This window comes from Bos mutus, chromosome 28, assembly GCF_027580195.1.
Source record: "Bos mutus isolate GX-2022 chromosome 28, NWIPB_WYAK_1.1, whole genome shotgun sequence".
Taxonomy (NCBI): domain Eukaryota; kingdom Metazoa; phylum Chordata; class Mammalia; order Artiodactyla; family Bovidae; genus Bos; species Bos mutus.
The window spans coordinates 39,967,836-39,988,069 of NC_091644.1; the positions used below are offsets into that span (position 1 = coordinate 39,967,836).

The window sequence follows — 20,234 nt, forward strand, 5'->3', positions numbered from 1 at the left end:
TCTGCCAACCAATGCAGAAGACACTAGTTCAATCCCTGGTCTGGGAAGATCTCGTGGAAAAGGAAATGGCTACCCACTCCAGTATTCTTGCCTGGAGAATCCCATGGACAGAGGAGCCTGGTGGGGTACAGCCCATAGGGTAGCAAAGAATTGGAGATGACTGAGGGACACACACACACATATGCAATCACGGGCTTTAGAAATCAAATTATTTTTGTGACTTGATGGAAACTGAGAATAGATTTATGTGGGGTTTGGTAGGCTTCAGAGAAGAGCAGAATCCAGTCCATGCATGACTCGTTCCCTTTAGATGTTTGAAATAATTAAGAATTCTGATGTCTTAGGCTAGTTTCAGTCAAAACTCTCTAGGAGGAAAAGACCCCAAAGCAGACAAGAGGAGTAAACACCTGTCCTAATGGTCCTTGCTCTGTACAGAGTGATCATCAGGAGGAAAGGCTTTAAGACAACTCTAAATCCAGCCAGTCTGTGCATCTGAATTCATGAACAAAAACCAAAGTAACTTGCACCCTCACAAACTGTGCTGGAGTCAACACCAGGGAGGGGACCGGTCTTCAGACACCACACTTTTTCACAGCAACAAAAATCACAACAGTTGAAAACCAGGGCCACTTAGCAGGTTGTTCTGGCATTTGTAAGCAGGAGAGGTCTTACTTCAGTAAGATGAAGTAAGTTTCTCAGGACCTTGGTCCTTTGGGATGGCAGTTCATTAAAGTTTGATGTTGAATTTCCTGTTAACACAAATACGTGGAGCTGGCACTATCTTCTGGAATAGAACAGGAGAATCGTTATATTTGTTCTCCAAACCAGGGAAGTGGGTCAAAGTGCTTACACATACATATACCCAGAACATCCACAAAACTAACCATTTTGAGGAAATAGCACTATTGCAGAAGCCTGCAACTAGTGCTAAAAAAGCCTTATGGAGAAAGTCAGTCCTTTAAAAAAAAAAAAAAAAAACTGTAGAAATTAACTGTCAAGAATAAATAGGACACAGTTCCTAAATGGTTATGTATTGTTCAATCATTTTGTTATGCATTAAAAATATTGTATGCAGAATTACATTAGTTCTACCCCCCACAGAATTGCTATGAGTAATTTTATATAAAAGTTTCAGAAGCCAAATTTATCATGAGTGTGAAATGTAGGCATTTGAGTTCAGACTGTAAAATTAAAAATTTAAAGATGGTGTTTCGATTCTACAGAGGAAACGTGTAGCCATCCCCCCCCACCCCGCCCCATATTCACAAGTATGATACACAACACCCATGCCAGAAAAGCTGTGCCAAAGCCCGTGTGCACTGGATAGTGGAGCAGAAAGCCTGTCAGTCCTTGGATGTGCCTCACTAAGCTTGGAGTAACAGCCAGGGCCAGCTACAGAATCTGGAGGGCTCAGTGAAAAGTAAAAATGCAGGACCTATTCAAAAATGATGATGTGAAGTCGCTCAGTCGTGTCTGACTCTTTGTGACCCCATGGACAGTAGCCCACCAGGCTCCTCCATCTAAAATATAAAACTTTTTCCTTTCTTTCAAGGTCTTTTTCTCAGCTTGTCATGGTGCTTTTATTGGCTATTTGCACTAACTTCCCTATGGCTGCATAACAAATTACCCCCAAACTTAGCAACTTCCAGCAACACCCATGTAGTTTCCCATAGTCTTTGTGGGTCAAGAGTCCAGGAATGTGTAGCTGGGTGCTCTGCCCAGGGTCTCACAGGCTTCAGTCTTGGTGTTGGCGCGGGCTCGGGTCTCATCTGAGGTCTGGAGTCCACTTTCAAGCTCATGCTGTTGTTGGCAGGACTTTTTTTCCAGCTGCAGGATTCATGGTGCTCATTTCTATAGAAGTGAGAAGAAAAGTCTCACTTCTATATGCTTTTAAAGGGCTTGCCTGGTTAGGTATGGCCCACCTAGGATAATGTCACTTTGGTTTATTGAGTCTTTCAAGTTAACTGACTAGGGGCTTTAATTACCTCTGCCAAACTCTTTCACCTCTGCCATAGTCTATTAGTTAGAAGCAAACTTCAGGTCCTGCCAACTTGCTAAGGGAGGATTGTACAAGGGCATAAGTCATAGAGGGATCATTTTAGAATGCTGTCTCACTGTTCAATGTATTTCAATGTAAAGAAAAATTAAAATCTTTAACCTAATTTTGACTGTTCATCTTTACATTGTGAAATGTCAGTTTTAAGTATGGATATAATATTTACTTGTAGGTGGAAATCAAAATTACACAGTTGGCATCTTGTAATATTTATGTAACATGTAATATTTATCTGGCATGCAGATAGTGGAAATGTGGTCTCAACTAAACTAACTCTTTTGTTCCACTTCTTGATGCCTGCACATCCCACTAACACCCTCCACCATCAGCTTCCTGATGACTAAGGAAGAGCTGGAAGGACAAGGAACCCTAGGTTGCTCTCTTTTCTCCTGTATCATCATTTTGAATGTCAGTGGTTGACTAACATAGGGAAGTAACACAAGCCAGTCAAAATATGATGGAGTTCCTCAGTCATTCTTACTTTTAGGAATAGCATTGCCTTCTTTCTGCATGTGAAACCAGTTCTGGCACCCACAGAGAGCCCGGCCTCTCAGAATGCCCAGGTGTAGATGGAATGCTAGGCTGAGTTGCACTGAGCTCCCACACACTGTGAGTCCCTGGAATTCTGTGCCCTTGGATATGATGAACATATGTATGCAAATAGGGCAGCAAAGAGATAAATACGCATGTTGTACCTGTTTACTCAGGCTACATTGTCCCATCAGACTTGAATTGGTATGTTTGTTGTTGTTTTTGTTCAGTCGCTCAACATTGTCTGACTCTTTGAGACCCCATGGACTGCACATGCCAGGCTTCTCTGTCCTTCACTACCTCCCAGAGTTTGCTCAAACTCATGTCCATTGAGTTGGTGATGCCATCCAATCAACTAATCCTCTGTTGTCCCCTTCTCCTGCAGCAGGGTCTTCTCCAATGAGTCGGCCCTTCATCATCTTCAGCATCAGTCCTTCCAATGAATATTCAGGACTGATTTCCTTTAGGATTGACTGGTTTGATCTCCTTGCAGTCCAAGGAACTCTCGTGAGTCTTCTCCAACACCACAGTTCAAAACCATCAATTCTTCAGCTCTCATCCTTCTTTACAGTCCAACTCTTACATCCATACATGACTACTGGAAAAACCATAGCTTTGACTATACAGATGTTTGTTGTCAATGTCTCTGCTTTTTAATATGATATCTAGGTTTGTCATACCTTTTCTTCCAAGGAGCAAGCATCTTTTTATTTCATGGCTGCAGTCACCATCCACAGTGATTTTGGAGCCCAAGAAAATAAACCTTGTCACTGATTCCATTGTTTCCCCATCTATTTGCCATGAAGTGATGGGACCAGATGCCATGATCTTAGTTTTTTGATGAGGTGGATGAACCTAGAACCTATTATACAGAGTGAAGTGAGTTAGAGAAATACTGTATTCTAATATGGAATCTAGAAAAATGGTACTGAAGTTTTTTGAATGCTGAGTTTCAAGCCAGCTTTTTCACTCTCCTCTTTCACCCTCATCAGGAGGCTCTTTAGTTCCTCTTCAATTTTTGCCATAAGGGTGGTGTCATCTGCATATCTGAGGTTATTGATATTTCCCGGCAATCTTGATTCCAGCTTGTGCTTCATCCAGCCTGGCATTTCGCATGATATACTCTGCATATAAGTTAAATAAGCAGGGTGACAGTATACAACCTTGACACACTCCTTTCCCAATTTGGAACCAGTCTGTTGTTCCATATCCGGTTCCAACTGTTGCTTCCTGACCTGCATACAGGTTTCTCAGGAAGCAGGTCAGGTAGTCTGGTATTTCCATCTCTTTAAGAATTTTCCACAGTTTGTTGTGATCCATACAGTCAAAGGCTTTAGCATAGTCAATAAAGCAGATGTTTTTCTGGAATTCCTTTGCTTTTTCTATGATCCAATGGATATTGGCAATTTGATCTCTGGTTCCTCTGCCTTTTCTAAATCTAGCTTGAACATCTGGAAATTCTCAGTTCATGTACTGTTGAAACCTTGCTTGGAGGATTTTGAGCATGACCTTGCTAGCATGTGAAATGGGTGCAGTGGTGCAGTAGTTTGAGCATTCTTTGGCATTGCCCTTCTTTGGGAGTGGAATAAAACTGACCCCTTTCCAGTCTTGTGGCCACTGCTGAGTTTTCCAAATTTGCTGGCATATTGAGTGTAGCACTTTCACAGCATCATCTTTTAGGATTTGAAATAGCTCAGCCAGAATTCCATCACTTCCACTAGCTTTATTCATAGTGATGCTTCTTAGGGCCCACTTGTATGTTTACACAACACAAATTCAAAGATAAAATTGTTAAGAATTTCAAGACAGTGATAACAGAACTTTAAACCATGAGCTGTGCTTTTCTTAATGGGGCTCTGAGTAGAAGCTAGTTGTCTATGAAAGCTGTATGTGAATAGGATGGGAAGAAACAAGACTGGACACACACATGGCACACATCTCCACTAATGTGGATGTACTGTTGTCCCATTAGACTTCACTCAAAAACCGAAGCTCAGAGGGAAAGTAATGAAGAATTTCAAGGTGACAACCACAGAGCATTAAACCCATTGTGAGACTCTTCTGAGTACAGGGTTTCCACAACTGCACAGGCTGCATTTCTGTGAAACCAGCCCTACGAACACTTTTCTGAGCCCCTCCTCTTTAGGGGGATATCAAGTATGGTTGGAGCATTCCTTAGATCACCCACCAGAAGGCTAACCCACGGCAATTCATGTACATGTCTCAGGGTGTAGAAGAGCATGAGACAGCTCCTCTGATGTATTCTGCTTCTGATGAGCCATACCTGTTGCTACTCTATAGCTGTCAAGAATCTATCTTCTTTTCTGTAACTTAATTGGGTTCCTCACTTCTAGTTGAGGACCAGGCAATAGGGCCTGGAATGGAAGGAGGGGTTTAAATGGCAAAGTTCACTAAGGAGGGAGAAGTAGAGCACTGAACTAATGTGGAGATGAGCAGTTCAATTCAGGAGGCCAACAGTTCATGATCTCTTTAGTTAGAAGGACTCAGGTGTCAGTCTTCCAGTTTTTGGCAAAAGTAGGTGGTACCCATGTGTCAGGAAGACTGAGATTGTTGTATCTCACCATCAGAATCACCTCTTCTGGTACACATCCCCTACCTTGGCTTGACCTATACAGTAGTAGTAGAAAGGTAGTGAATATTATCAAGAAAGTCACATTGGACTTTCACCATGATGATTCATTTCTCCATTTCATAGCTGTGAAAACTGAGCTCGAGAGAGACTTGCCAAGGTTAACAGGCAAGTGGTGAAGCCAGGACTCCAACAGGTCCGATCCCAAACACAAATGCCTTCCCTGTGGCCAAGAGTATGATTCCCACATCTCTAAGTCATTTATTTTTGGTTAGTGTTTTTAATATGAATGTTATAGAAAGCCTGCCAGACACACAGACTGGGTTTGCAATGATCCCAGTTTAACACATGAGGTGGCCTCTTCTAATGGTAAGAGGGGGCAAGAAACTAACAAACTTCATTATTCAGGGCCACAGTCCTTATTTATAAAGTGAAAGAACTGAACTAAACGATTTCCAAAGTATCTTCTGACTCCACATTCCTATGTATTCAAGCTTTCTTTTCTGACTTGAGTTGTCTAAAATTTCAGCTGCTTCTTAATTTCGGGGAGGCTGCGGCATGTGGGATCTCAGCTCCCTGACCAGGGATCAAACCCATGACCACTGCAGTGAAAGCATGGCATCCAAACCACTGGACCACTGGGAAGTCCTTCAGCTACTTTTTAATACCACACCAGGATTCAGTAGAATCATATTCTCAGCACAGAGATGGGTACTTCTTTGTTGATACAGGACAGCATACCTCTAGTTTAGTAAAAATAGTTAAGTTAGAAAATAAAATTGAAATACATAAAAATAATAGGGAGGCCTAAAATACAACACAGCTTTATAATGTTTCAAATTGGAATTTTATAGATAATTGCTATCCACTCTGATTCTGGAAATGATAGAAGTATTGAAGAAACATTAACTTCCTGAGATTTAGACCAACAGTCTTTTGGTTTTTCTAGAAAGTGAGAAAGGCAATGAATGTGAAAAACAGCTTCCGTTTTCTCATCAATACTAATAACTCACGGGGGCTCAAGGTGAGTGAGACAGTGGAAGTCCTTCACCAGCTATAAGGTGCTAATCAGTGTCAGGAAGCATTAGGATTAAATTAATGACAATAACGGAGACCAAAATACTCTGTTTCTCCCAGCAATCCTATTTTCCAGTGAAAAGGCCATTCTTTGAGTGAAATCTCCTCTCACATAGATTCTTAGATGCTGACAGTATGAGCTCATGCTGTGATCAGTGAAGCAGCAAGAGAGGAGCAAGAAATCATAGATTCAGAAAAGCTGCACTAGAATGTAAGGCAGTGCCATCTGAAAAGAAAAAATGTGCCTCCCTAAACACCTGGCTTCTGGCCACTATAGAGGGAGTCAAGGATATGGAGAACTTTGCTGACACAATGCCAGCATTCATGCCTTGAACCTTTCCAGAAGATCAGAAAGATCTCCTCCCTCAGGTTAACAAATACTGTTCAAAGTACATGGAAATACCCTTAAGAATTCTGGATATGCAAGCAATCATTTTCAGACCAACACTGCTGACAACAGGCTCTTCCACATACAAAGCAATCCATTATTTATGTCATTCTGAATCCAAATTCTGTCCCAATTCTCTCCTCAGCATTAACATCAAAATCACAATTAAGGAAATACAGTCCTCCAGGCCGTTGTTGGGTGTGAAACTTTGAAACTGAGCAGCTTCCCTTAATGAAACAAAAAGCAAAACCCTCCAAGGTTTCTTGGGGAGAATAGCTGAAGGAGAAATCTCTGGAGAGAAGAGGGGTTGCATCTTTTTTCTGTCTTTGACTATGTAGACCCTGGGGGTTTACTGCTCCTCCGTTAGGGTTTCAGCTCAATTATGAGCCACAGCCAAATCCAATTCCTATTACTCTTATGGCTCAACTACAAGATCCTTTTGTTCTTATGGCTCAACTACAATATAGTTCAAAGAGAACTATATTAAAACCAAGAAGAAAACAAAACAAAAAATAAACGAATAAAACAAAGTATCCTGAATACTCAACTTGGCAAGTATAGGTTTCTGAACCTGTAGTAACTGACTCATTTAGTGATTTGTGGACCGGTTCCCTTGCACATGCCTTCTTTCTACCTTATGGCCTTCAGCGGCTATCTTGTACTGTTACTCAAGAGCTTGTCTGATCTCCCACCCTGGCCTGATGCTGGATAAACACAAACATTCTTTATTAAAGCCCAAAACTTTCCATGGATTCCTGTTGCCAAGGGTTCTCCTACTCAGTTACAATGTCAAATGGAACGTTTGTTTTAACATTTGGAAGGAACAGCTGACTTCCTGACTGAGGTTTTATTGAAAATGTATCCCCTGAAGGGCAAGAATACAGATACATGGTGCATTTTCTGTACTATTAAATACACCAACAGTCCAGGGGCATTCACTGTTATATATGCTGCTGCTACTGCTGCTAAGTCGCTTCAGTCGTGTCCGACTCTGTGTGACCCCATAGACGGTAGCTCACCAGGCTCCTCCGTCCCTGGGATTCTCCAGGCAAGAACACTGGAGTGGGTTGCCATTTCCTTCTCCAATGTATGAAAGTGAAAAGGGAAAGTGAAGTCGCTCAGTCGTATCTGACTCTTAGCGACCCCATAGACTGCAGCCCACCAGGCTCCTCCGTCCATGGGATTTTCCAGGCAAGAGTACTGGAGTGGGGTGCCATTGCCTTCTCTGGTTATATATGCTAGATAAATGTTATTTGAGTCAACCCCCAAACTAATCTTATAATGAAGAAATAATCTCAAAAAAATACATAACATGATCAAAGATGTAATCACCATCCATCTACCTGTCTCCAAAGATCAGGGCTTTAACACTTTAATTTGCCATTAGGATTAGTGGTCTTTCTGATAAAATTCAGAAAGACATCACTAACATGTTTTGCGATCCAAAGCAAAAATATTTTTTCTGTTTGGTCTCAACACCTCTTCTAGTAGCTATCTCTTCTAGTAGATATCTTCTAGTAGATAACCTTAAGGCCAGCCCCAGCTTCTCCATCACAGTGTTCGGTTTCTACCCTCTGTGTCCCATGACCTGCTCCTTCTTATGGTTTGCTCACTGAATTTGATGTTTATCCCTGCGCTTTGTTAGAAAACATCATCTTCTCATGTCCCCAGCAGCACCTCCCTGAGCTATGTTGAAGAATAGATTTCTAGTCCATTTTTCAGCAACCTAATTCCATCTGCTTTGTCTTTTCTGGAAGTTCCTCCAAGTATCTTGTCCACCAGCAGCATTTTCCTTATTTTCTGGGACTACTATGGGCTAACTCTTATTTTTATATCTCTTCTCTCATTTCAGTGGGATTTTTGAAAGGAAAGGATCATAACCTTCCCTTAGTACACAATTTTTAAGCAAAGAAATTTTTTTCTTATCTGAATTTTCTATTTTTTTCTAGAATTGATTTACATATTACTTGTATAACAGAGATATGAGAAATATTTGGAAAATAAGAAAATATTTCTAATACTATGGCTTGGCACTCCAACCTAATAAAGCTCATTCTGAAGTCTAATATTTCCTGGCATGACAGTTAGATCTCTGGAGAAAAACACTAAAAATGTTTTGGTCCTTGACCAAGTAAATTACCCTCATATTGTTTTAGGTTAGAAATGAGAAGGATCCAGCAAGTCTTGGCTCACAAAATGTCATTCTGTACAAGGATCCAGATATTTTAAATCCAAATTAAAACATAAATAGCCCAAAGGACGGCTGTATCTCTAGGTTCAAGGACAGTTTATGACTAGGCAAATATAAATATTATGATGTATCTAATAGATATAAATATTATTTATCTTATTTAGATGTTACTTTATTATGAATTTTTTTGCCTTGCCAACAACACAATGTGATAATCAAAACCTTGTTTTTTTTTAATTGATAGTCTTGACCTGTATGTTTGTAACAAATAAAATTTGGTTCCTAAGTGTGATTAAATAATAAATGCACTGCTTGTACAGGCAGAAAAATTAATTTAATCAAGATGTGAACAGGTGGCTCTCAACAGAGCCACAAGTGCATAAGAGTTCAGTATCACTGTTCTTTGTATCTAGAAATGTCATGAATAGCATGCAGATGACTCCAGAAAAAAACCAAAAAATTGGACATATGCACCTGCACAGTCCTCTTCAAATCTGCTTTAGTAACAGTTCAAAGAACTTGTCATTGTTGACAGTTGCCTCTTAATATCACAGAGAGGTAGCCCTAACAGAGCAGTTTAGATACCTAAGCTGCTCAGAAAAGCTAGATTGCAGCAGCTCAGTTTTACAATTAAGTGACACTCTTCCCTATTTATGACCCTGAAAGTTCAGGACTATTAGGTAAAGACTATCAATTTAAAAAAAAACAAGTTTTAATTATCACATTGTGTTGTTGGCAAGGCAAAGAAATTTCATAACAAAGCAACATCTAAGTAAGATAAATAATACTTACATCTATTAGATACATAATATTTATATTTGCCTAATCATAAACTGTCCTTGGACTGAGAGATACACCCATCCTTCAGGCTATTTATGTTTTAATTTGGATTAAAATATCTAGATCCTTGTACAGAATGACAGTTTGTGAGCCAAGACTTCCTGGATCCTTCTCTTCTCATTTTTAATCTAAAACAACTATTTCATGTTTCAATGATTTTAAGTAATTTAAGGAGATAATTAAGGCTTCAGGAGTAGTATCTATTATGACATTCTTAAAGTACTAAGTTTACAGGTTTTAGAATTAAAACATGAAGTACAATTTGAATATAGGATTCAAACAGGAAGTACTAAATACATGAAACAGGTATTTCATTAGAATTAAGCTAGAAAAACCACCACCTCCACAATTCTAGAAATAGGTGTTCATGGAATAACTCAAAGAGAAGCTTATTTAGCTGCTCAATTTTGTAATTTAAAGTTCTTTTGTCTTTGTTGTACCTTAAATATGCTGAATTCATCATTTCCCTTACCCATTCTCATCATACACAACAATTTACTCGCAAATAGTTTTTAAAGATTATTTCTCTGATTATTCTAATATTGCTTATATTTTCTGTTTCCTCCATGATAATGAAAACTTGCTAACAATTTACAGGCCAAACTGATGTCATCTGAATAGTCAGCTACAGCATCTACCAGTAAATTAGCTTGATTTTGTGAAATGAAACACTATATGTTCTATATTTACCAAAAAAGTAAGATCATAGCCATTAAAAATATTTCATATTCCAAAATTTTCACTGGTATAACTTCTGGACCTCTAAAAATTTATTTCAATAATTTAAAATATTCAAAATGTCATGACTACTTACTGATATTCAATTTATACATTAAAATACTGTTTTTACTGCTTAGGACTGTACGACTATACTTGACATTTGAAGCTCCTACAATCTGGGACTTTTTCTTACTCAACAAATTCTTCTTCTACCACTCTGTAGTGTGACACTACCATTTTAATCAAGATAACTTAATGTCTTCTCAGTCCTATGTGTACACTGTAACATTGTGTTCATTCCCATCACTATTCTTTATTCATATTGCTCCTCAAAATACAGTCTCTTCATCTCACCATCTAACTAAATTCTATTGTTATGATCAGTCAAGATAATACCTACATAATTATTTAATTACTTAGGAAAATTAGGGCCTCACCTCATATATCCAAAAGTATTAGCTATATTAAAAATTAAGTGTAAAATTTAAATATTAACACAGAAGAAAACACATGTAAATATCTGCACACAGAATAAGATCTAAATATAAAACCAATGGAAGAAGTTATAAAGAAATGATCACTAGATTTCATAGAAATAAACTATCATACATTAAAAATAACTTGAATAAGCTGAAATGACAATAAACTGAATTTCTATACAATAAACTGTATAGGAAGACTCCTTTTTCAGCTCCCTTCTCCAAATACTTCAGAGAACACCGAAAGGTGTTTCAGCAAAACAAAAGTACTATAGTTAAATAACCAGTATCCAAGTAGGATATTTTTTAGGTTTCTGCTTGTTTTACTGCTTAATTCCAATCCCTCTCATTAGGTATGTTAAGTGTACGGCCATCACTTATTTGTTCAACAAATGCTTTTATTGCACCCCAGCCATATGCCAGAGACTGTGCCAGACACTAAGACCATATTGCTGCTCAAAACAGACATGGTCCCTTCAATCACAGAACTTAAGTGTAGCATACGATAAACATTAATCAAGTAGCCACACAAACTGTGGTTTAAAAAAAAAGCACACAGAGCACCATGACAGCATATAAAAAGGATTTCAACTATTAGAGATATGGAATGTGTATGGTTCCTGGAAGACTTCCCTAAAAAATTCATGTCTAAATAAAACGTTAACCCCTTATAACTGCAGTAGCTATACCCTAAATTCTTTTGTACCTTTCTGCTTCTCAACAGTAAGTCTTCTATATCCATTAAATGATTTATTTCCATTAAAATTTGAAGGTATCTTTGTTAACTAGCCTTCTGTTTTCAATGGTGTGAATGAAGTCAGCTTTAGGATACTTTAATGGGGCAGTTTAGGAAGATACTTTTATTTTTATAAGATTGAACAACTTAAATCTTACTTATAAGACCATCTCATGATAAATCTTGTCAGATTTAGTGGTAGAATCTTACTTAAACCCCAAAGGAATGACAAACACTTATATTCTGAAAAAGAATTATTCACATACATTTATGTACTAAAAATTATGTACAGCTATTAAAATTGTTTCACTAACAGTACACATAGATTATAAAACAAATTAAATGTTATTTAAAAGCACATATTTTTACACTGTATATCCTGGAAGTTTGTTTATTACTAATTCACAAATATCTTTGCATTGCTTGGAAATGTTTAGTGAACCAAGGTCATCACAGTCTTCTTCAAAGTGATCTAAAGTACTGCAATCCAGAACATTAAGTTCTAGTTCCGACAGATTAGAAGGCAGGTAAGAACTCACTTGAGATGTCCGAGGTGACTGGCTTTTTTCTGAGGACTTGCAACCTGTTCTTGTTTTAGGTTTAGCAGAGATGTCATGATCCTGCTTTATAACTTTAGAATTATGCATACTGTTTTGGTCTCTCTGGTTTTCTTTTTCCTCAGTCCAGTGTGATATAGAGAAATCACTGGAAGATGCTTCCTCCAGACTTTTATCTTGAGTCTTTGAAACAGGAAATCTTTTATGTGAGAGTACTGGAGATCCAGCTGAAAAAGGTGGACTAAGAATAGAACTCTTTGCACTGCTGTTTTTCCTTATGGACAATCTTGTTTCACTGGACGTGCTTGTATGTTGACTGTGTTTTGGATTTTCTGTGCCTGGACTGCTATCACAAGCTCGTAAAATTCTGCTGGTGTCTTCAGAACTGCAAGGGCTGGTGAAGTCATCTGAATACTTTAGTTCTGAGATGCTTTCAGAGCAACTACTTGTACTTGGATTCTTTTCATTGATATCAACAGTTAGAATGTCATCACCAGTGATTTTGACCTGCTTGCCATCTATTTCTTTATCTACTACAGTTCTGTCAACTACTGCAACCTGCTGGAAAACACCTAGACTTTGGATACTTTTCCTTCCAAATACTTTTCCTTCCAAAGTATTTGTACAAATAAACCTTTCTGAGACAACAGAATTTGCAGGACTCAAAATTTCTCCCAAAAAACCATTATTGCTTCTATTTTCATCACAATCAACTGTCTTTTCAGTTGCACAGTTCAGTTTAGTTTCTGTGGTTGTGCTAGGGTCATCAACAACTACACTAATTTGCTTTGAGGTATTGCTATTTTCAGCGAAAGATGCATCTGATTCTAAACACTTATCTTTAGGCAGTTCATGTGGCTTCTGATACAGTTCAGCAAAACTTAGTATCTTAACTTTGGATGATGGAATTCTGAGTTTTGCACCTAACATTTGTGTTTGCATTTTTTTATAGTGTTCTCTCTTTTCATATTCTACTAACATATCAGGATTTGTTTGTTTTAAACGTAGTTTAAGTGTGTTTGTTAAGCCATAAAGTAGTTTTCCCCTTGAAACTCTTTTTTGGGGGGCACCACCTTTCTTTTCAAAATATTTACCTTTCTTAAGGTTTTCAGTTTGGTTCTTTTTATACTGAAGACTCACTGACTTCTCATTTTCCCCCACAGAAAGCTTATCCTTTTTAGATTCAGATTTATGGGTGGATTTCACCGAAGATTCTGGTGACTTCTTATCCTCAGTTCTATATAACCAGGCTAAGTGAGGATGTATATGAGTAGGGTTTGCCATGGGTTGGTTATATAATAAGGACAATTCAACCAACAAAGCATTTAACAAAGGCAGTTGCCTTATAGTATTAATTCTATTTTGTTCAGTTGGAGGATGGTCTGTAGTTTGATTACTTGCTCCTGTATCCTGAATGGATGCAGGATTTATAAGCACTGAACAACTCTCACCTGTTGCAGAATTTGTATATTCTGGAGGATTAGTATGTGTTGGGGGATTTACAACGTTTTCTTTCAGAAAAGTACCATCATCCCATTCCTCAGGTGCATTAAGTTGAGGCTCAATGGTAATTTTACCCTGTTTAGGGGGTGTCTTTTCTTGAGTCAAATGAGTGTAATACAGAGGAGGAGGGCAAATTATGTTAGTTTCAAGTTCCACCTCTGTGCCTTCTTGATTTGGGGGGCTAACACTCCTCTCACTGCTACCCTTTGAACACATATCGGAGTTGGTTTTGCCATTTTCCATAGAATCCGTGTAATCAGAGTCAGCCTTGCTATGGAAAGCTCTTCCCTTCAAATCCTTCCCTGCCCTTGAGATTTTTACATCCACCAGAGGCTTATCAGCATCTCCTGGGCTTGGCTCTGAGTCTGGCTGCTGCAGCTGCTGGTTTTCCTGCCAGGTTTGGGGGCTGACCTCCACTGACTTCTGCACCTCCATACCCTCCACTCCACCTCCTGGAGAAGCGACTGGCCGCTCCAGATGGCCCAACAAGCTGCTTCCCAGATCACTCAGGCGGTAGCCCAGAGCAATGTCCCCAATCCGCTTCCCGTCTTGGTTACACAGCGGGAAACTTCCCCGATGACTCTGGGAGCTGCCGGGGGCGGCGGACCCCAGGACCTTGTGGACCGCCGCGGCCAGAGAAATGCTGCAGGCCCCCAGGAGCTGCGGGGCAGGGGTCGGGTGCCCGGGGGGCAGCTGGAGCAGCAAGGTGTAAAGCGGAGTCCGAAGGAGCAGGCGGTGCAGGGTGGCGGGCTGCAGGCGGAAGAGACAGGACTTGCCGCGACGGAAGCTAACCAGGCCAGGCCGAGACTCCTGGGCGGGCGCGGCGGGGCCGGCGGGAGGGTAAATCAACAGCGTGGGGAAGTCCAGCAGGCGGAAGGCCACCGCGGGGCACAGGCTGCGCGAGGGCCGCGGCGGCGATGCTTCCTCTCCCTCCTCCTTTTGCTCCTCTTCCGCAACTACGGGTGGCTGCGGCAGCCCGGCTTCAAGGCATACCCAATCTACGAGTAGCTCCAGCGAGAAAAGCCGCTCAGACACCGCGGACGCCATTGCTGTTGCCCCGGAGACGCTGTGAGCTGAAAGCTGAAGTCCTTCGTTCTCGCGAGAAACAGGGAAAACCCGGAGCCTGTCTTGTTCTCTCGCGAGACTTGAGAGGGCGCCCTGATAGGTACGATATGCGGCTGCTCTGGGAATTTTGGCTTCTCATTATACCTCTTTGGTTTCCAGACTTGTATAAACACAATGCTTATGATAATACCGAAGCTATGAATGGGGCAGGGTGGGGAGAGCAGTAAAAGCATGTTTTTTTGTTGTTGTTGTTCGAGTCACGTTTTATCACTACAGGTCCCATGCAATTTTGGAGGCCTGTCAAATCTATCAGAGGAATATTAAAAGTAAATCAGGGCTTCCTTTCCAATCTCCAGGCTAAAGCAAGTCAGCTAATTGTCCACAACCGGCCTTCTGTGCTGCTGGTTACCCAAAAGATAAGGATATGGCGCTAAAGTGGCATGGAGGTCTCTGTCTTAGTGAGGAGTCCCTGAGACACATACAGTGAGTGTGGGCACATCGCCAATGAGACATCCAGGTATAGGAGAGTTATGTTAATGATTTCGGTACATCAAAACTAAGGCACAACTCGTTATTAGAGAAATTCAAATCCAAACCACAATGAGGTATCATCTCAAACTGGTCAGAAAGACCAGCATCAAAAAAATCTAGACAATAAATGCTGGAGTGTGGAGAAAAGGGAACCCTCTTACACTGTTGGTGGGAACGCAAAGTGATACAACCACTGTGGAGAACAGCATGGAGATTCCTTAAAAAAAAAAAAACACTAGGACTAAAACTATTATTCACTTCAGGTCAGTTGTCTTCAACAGTTTGCGACCCCATGGACTGCAGCACGCCAGTCTCCCCTGTCCATCACCAACCCCTGGAGCTTACTCAAACTCATGTCCATCCAGTCATGATGGCATCCAACCATCTCATCCTCTGCCGCCCCCCCCTTCTACTCCTGCCTTCAGTCTTTCCCGGCATCACATCAGTCACCATCTACAGTGATTTTGGAGCCCCCCCCACCCCCCAAATAAAGTCTGTCACTGTATCCATTGTTTTCCCATCTACTTGCCATGAAGTGATGGTACCAGATGCCATGATCTTAGTTTTCTGAATGTTGAGTTTTAAGCCAGGTATTTCACTCTGCTTTTTCACTTTCATTAAGAGGCTCTTTAGTTCTTCTTCACTTTCTGCCGTAAGGGTGGTGTCATCCGCATACCTGAGGTTATTGACATTTCTCCTGGCAATCTTGATTCCAGCTTGTGCTTCATCCAGCCTGTCATTTCGCATGACATACTCTGCATATAAGTTAAATAAGCAGGGTGTTAATATACAGCCTAAACATATTCCTTTCTTAATTAGGAACCACTCCATTGTCCCATGTCCGATTCTAGCTGTTGCTTCTTGACCTGCATACAGATTTCTCAGTAGGCAGATCAGGTGGTCTGGTATTTTCATCTCTTGAAGACTTTTCCACAGTTTGTTGTGATCCACACAGTCAAAGGCTTTGGTATAGTCAATAAAGAAGAAGTAGATGTTTTTCTGGAACTCTCTTGCTTTTTCAATGATCCAATGGATGTTGGCAATTTGATCTCTGGTTCCTCTGCATGTTTTAATCCAGCTTAAACATCTGGAAGTTCGTGGTTCATGTACTGTTGAAGCCTGGCTTACAGAATTTTGAGGATTAATTAGCTAGTGTGTGAGATGGGTACAATTGTGTGGTAGTTTGAACATTATTTGGCATTGCCTTTCTTAGGGATTGGAATGAAAACTGACATTTTCCAGTCCTGTGGCCACTGCTGAGTTTTCCAAATTTGCTGGCATTTTGAGTACAGCACTTTCACAGCATCATCTTTTGGGATTTGAAATAGTTCAACTGGAATTCCACTAGCTTTGTTTGTCGTGATGCTTCCTAAGGCCCACTTGACTTCACATTCCAGGATGTCTGGCTCTAGGTGAGTGATCACACCATCATGGTTATCTATCTGGGTCATGAATATCTCTTTTGTATAGTTTTTCTGTATATTCTTTCCACCTCTTCTTAATATCTTCTGTTTCTGTTAGGTCCATACCATTTCTGTCCTTTATTGAGCCCATCTTTGCATGAAATGTTCTCTAATTTTTTTGAAGAGATCTCTAGTCTTTTCCATTCTATTGTTTTCCTCTATTTCTTTGTGTTGATAACTGAGGAAGGCTTTCTTATCTTTCCTTACTATTCTTTGGAACTCTGCACTCAGATGGGTGTATCTTTCCTTTTCTCCTTTGCCTTTAGCTTCACTTCTTTTCTCAGCTATTTGTAAGGCCGCCTCAGACAACCATTTTGCATTTTTGCATATCTTTTTCTTGGGAATGGTCTTGATCACTGCCTCCTGTACAATGTCATGAACCTCCATCCATAGTTCTTTAGGCACTCTGTCTATCAGATCTAATCCCTTGAATCTATTTGTCGCCTCCACTGTATAATCATAAGGGCTTTGATTTAGATCATACCTGAATTCCCTAGCAGTTTTCCATACTTCAATTTAAATCTGAATTTGGCAATAAGCAGTTCATGATCTGAGCACAGTCAGCTCCCAGTCTTGTTTTTGGTGATTGTATAGAGCTTTTCCAATTTTGGCTGCAAAGAATATAATCAATCTGATTTCAGTGTTGACCATCTAGTGATGTCCACGTGTAGAGTGGTCTCTTGTGTTGTTGGAAGACAGTGTTTGCTATGACCAGTGCATTCTCTTGGCAAAACTCTATTAGCCTTTGCCCTGCTCCATTCTGTACTCCAAGGCCAAATTTGCCTGTTTCTCCAGGTATCTCTTGACTTCCTACTTTTCCATTCCAGTCCCCTATGATGAGAAGGACATCTTTTTGGGATGTTCTAGAAGGTCTTGTAGGTCTTCATTGTGAAAGTGAAAGTGACGTTGGTCAGTCGTGTCTGACTCTTTGTGACCCCATGGATTGTAGCCTACCAGGCTCCTCTCTCCATAGAATTCTCCAGGTAGGTCTTCGTGCTGCTGCTGCTGCTAAGTCGCTTCTGTCATGCTACCCCATAGACAGCAGCCCACCAGGCTCCGCCATCCCTAGGATTCTCCAGGCAAGAACACTGGAGTGGGTTGCCATTTCCTTCTGCAATGCATGGAAGTGCAAAGTGAAAGTGAAGTCGCTCAGTCGTGTCCAACTCTTAGCGACCCTATGGACTGTAGCCCACCAGGCTCCTCCACCCATGGGATTTTCCAGGCAAGAGTACTGGAGTGGGGTGCCATTGCCTTCTCCAACGTCTTCATAGAACCATTGAAATTCAGCTTCTTCAGCATTAGTGGTTGGAACATAGACTTGGATTACTGTGATATTGAATGGTTTTTTTTGGAAACGAACAGAGATAATTGCCATTTTTGAAATTGCATCCAAGTACTGCATTTTGGACTCTTTTGTTGACTATGAGGGCTATTCCATTTTTTTAAAGGGATTCTTGCCCACAGGATTAGATATAATGGTCATCTGATTTAAATTCATCCATTCCAGTCTACTTTGGTTCACTGATTCCTAAAATGTCTATGTTTACTCTTGCCATCTCCTGTTTGACCATTTCCAATTCTAGTTTTAATAGTTCCAAAACTACCATATGGCCCAGCAATCCCGCTACTGGGCATATACTCTAAGGAAATGGACTTGAAGAAGACACATGTACCACAATGTCTCTTGCAATGCTACTTATAATGGGAAATGGAAGCAACCTAGATGTCCATTGGTAGATGAATGGATAAGGAAGTTGTGGTACATATACACAATGGAATATTACTCAGCTATAAAAAGGAACACCATTTGAGTCAGTTCTAATGAGGTGGATAAGCCTAAAGCCTATTATATAGACTGTCAGGAAGGAAGGACAACTATCATATATTAATGCAGGTATATGGAATCTAGAAAAGTGCTACTGATGATCCTACGTGCAAGGCGGCACAGGAGACACAGATATAAAGACAGACATTTGGACTCAGTGGGGGAAGGAGAAAGTAGGATAATTTGAAAGAAGAGCAATGAAACCTATACATTACCATATGTGAAATAGATAGCCAGTGCGAGTTTGATGTATGACCCAGGGAACCCACAGTAGGTGTTCTGTGACAACCTGGAAGGATGGCAGGGGGAGGGAGGTGGTGGAGGGTTCAGGAGGGAGGGGACATGTGTATGCCTATGGCCAACTCATGATGATGAATTTATATCACAATATTGTAAAGTAATTATCCTCCAATTAAAATAAATAAAATTGAAAAACTAATGTATCTACATAAATGCTGGGGTGAGAGAGATTTATAGCTCTATCCTAGTTTCCAGGAGACATACTTCTAACCTCAAAAAGCTAGCCAGCCAGGTTGAAACCAAGGTCCACAAGTAGCTTTGAATGCCATAGCAAGAAATTATTTGGTATACATTACTTTGAGTGAATTGTTACTGGGTAGGGGGAGGTCAAAGAAGACCCTCACCTCCATTCTTGGCTCTTCAGATTCTTCAGAAGAATCTGAGGCCTTACCTATGGCAAAAACAAGTTTATTAAGGGAAGAAGATACAGAGCACCTCAAGGGAGAGGTGAGCCAAGCCAACAGAGTCACTGGCACTGGAATGATGAGGTATGGCAATTTTTAAAACAGGGCTTTTACATATGCATTTAGGTGGGCATGGACTGACAGTTTGATTGACAGTTGTAAGTTACTTAACAGCAGGCTCTATTACTCATGTCTTTCCCATAATTCAGACCATTATAATCAGATGTATGTATGTATGTATAGAATATTTATAAGCCCTCCAACCAGTCCATCCTAAAGGAGATCATCCTGGGTGTTCATTGGAAGAACTGATGCTGAGGCTGAAACTCCAATACTTTGGCCACCTCATGCAAAGAGTTGACTCATTGGAAAAGATCCTGATGCTTGGAGGGATTGGGGGCAGGAGGAGAAGGGGACGACAGAGGATGAGATGGCTGGATGGCATCACCGACTAGATGGCCATGAGTTTGAGTAGACTCCAGGAGTTGGTAATGGACAGGGAGGCCTGGCGTGCTGCGATTCATGGGGTCGCAAAGAGTCTGAACCGAATGAGTGACTGAACTGACTGACTGAATGGGCTCCTGGCTGCTTAAGGTCACTTGTGTTGAGGACACAGCTGTGTACCAAGGGCACATGTGCAAAGTTGGAGGTGCCCCTGTGGTTAGTTTGTATCCACTGTGTAGGTACAGAGCTTGTGCTGGAGTTGGAAAAGTGTGGTTATTTTTTAGCATATTTGTGAGCTATCTTGGGCCGGCACTGGGGCATGTCTGGGGTGGGATTTAGAGATCAGGTTTCTTCCTTTTCTGCTAGGCCACCCTTTGTTGCTCATGCCTAACTTTCTAACTAACATTAATGAATGTGATTATATTGATGTTTGGAAACCTACCAGTACAAATATCAATACAAAGGATGGATTCTACTAAGAAATTCAATTCAGTGCAATCGTTTGTGGAGGCTATTGCAGTGATCTAATGAAAT

General features: G+C 40.5%; 1 protein-coding gene across 1 annotated transcript; it reads right to left on the reverse strand.

The window, feature by feature from the left end:
• Window positions 1–9,887: 9,887 nt before the first annotated feature.
• On the reverse strand, window positions 9,888–14,828 carry MAP10 (microtubule associated protein 10). Its single transcript, XM_005891900.3, has one exon. It carries the CDS (start codon window positions 14,713–14,715, stop codon window positions 11,974–11,976), a length of 2,742 nt encoding a protein of 913 aa, XP_005891962.2. The 5' UTR covers window positions 14,716–14,828; the 3' UTR covers window positions 9,888–11,973.
• Window positions 14,829–20,234: the final 5,406 nt, after the last annotated feature.

What these genes read in the sequence shown, in the direction of transcription:
- MAP10 (XM_005891900.3), bottom strand. Translation starts at nt 14,715, where the DNA reads ATGGCGTCCGCGGTGTCTGAGCGGCTTTTCTCGCTGGAGCTACTCGTA.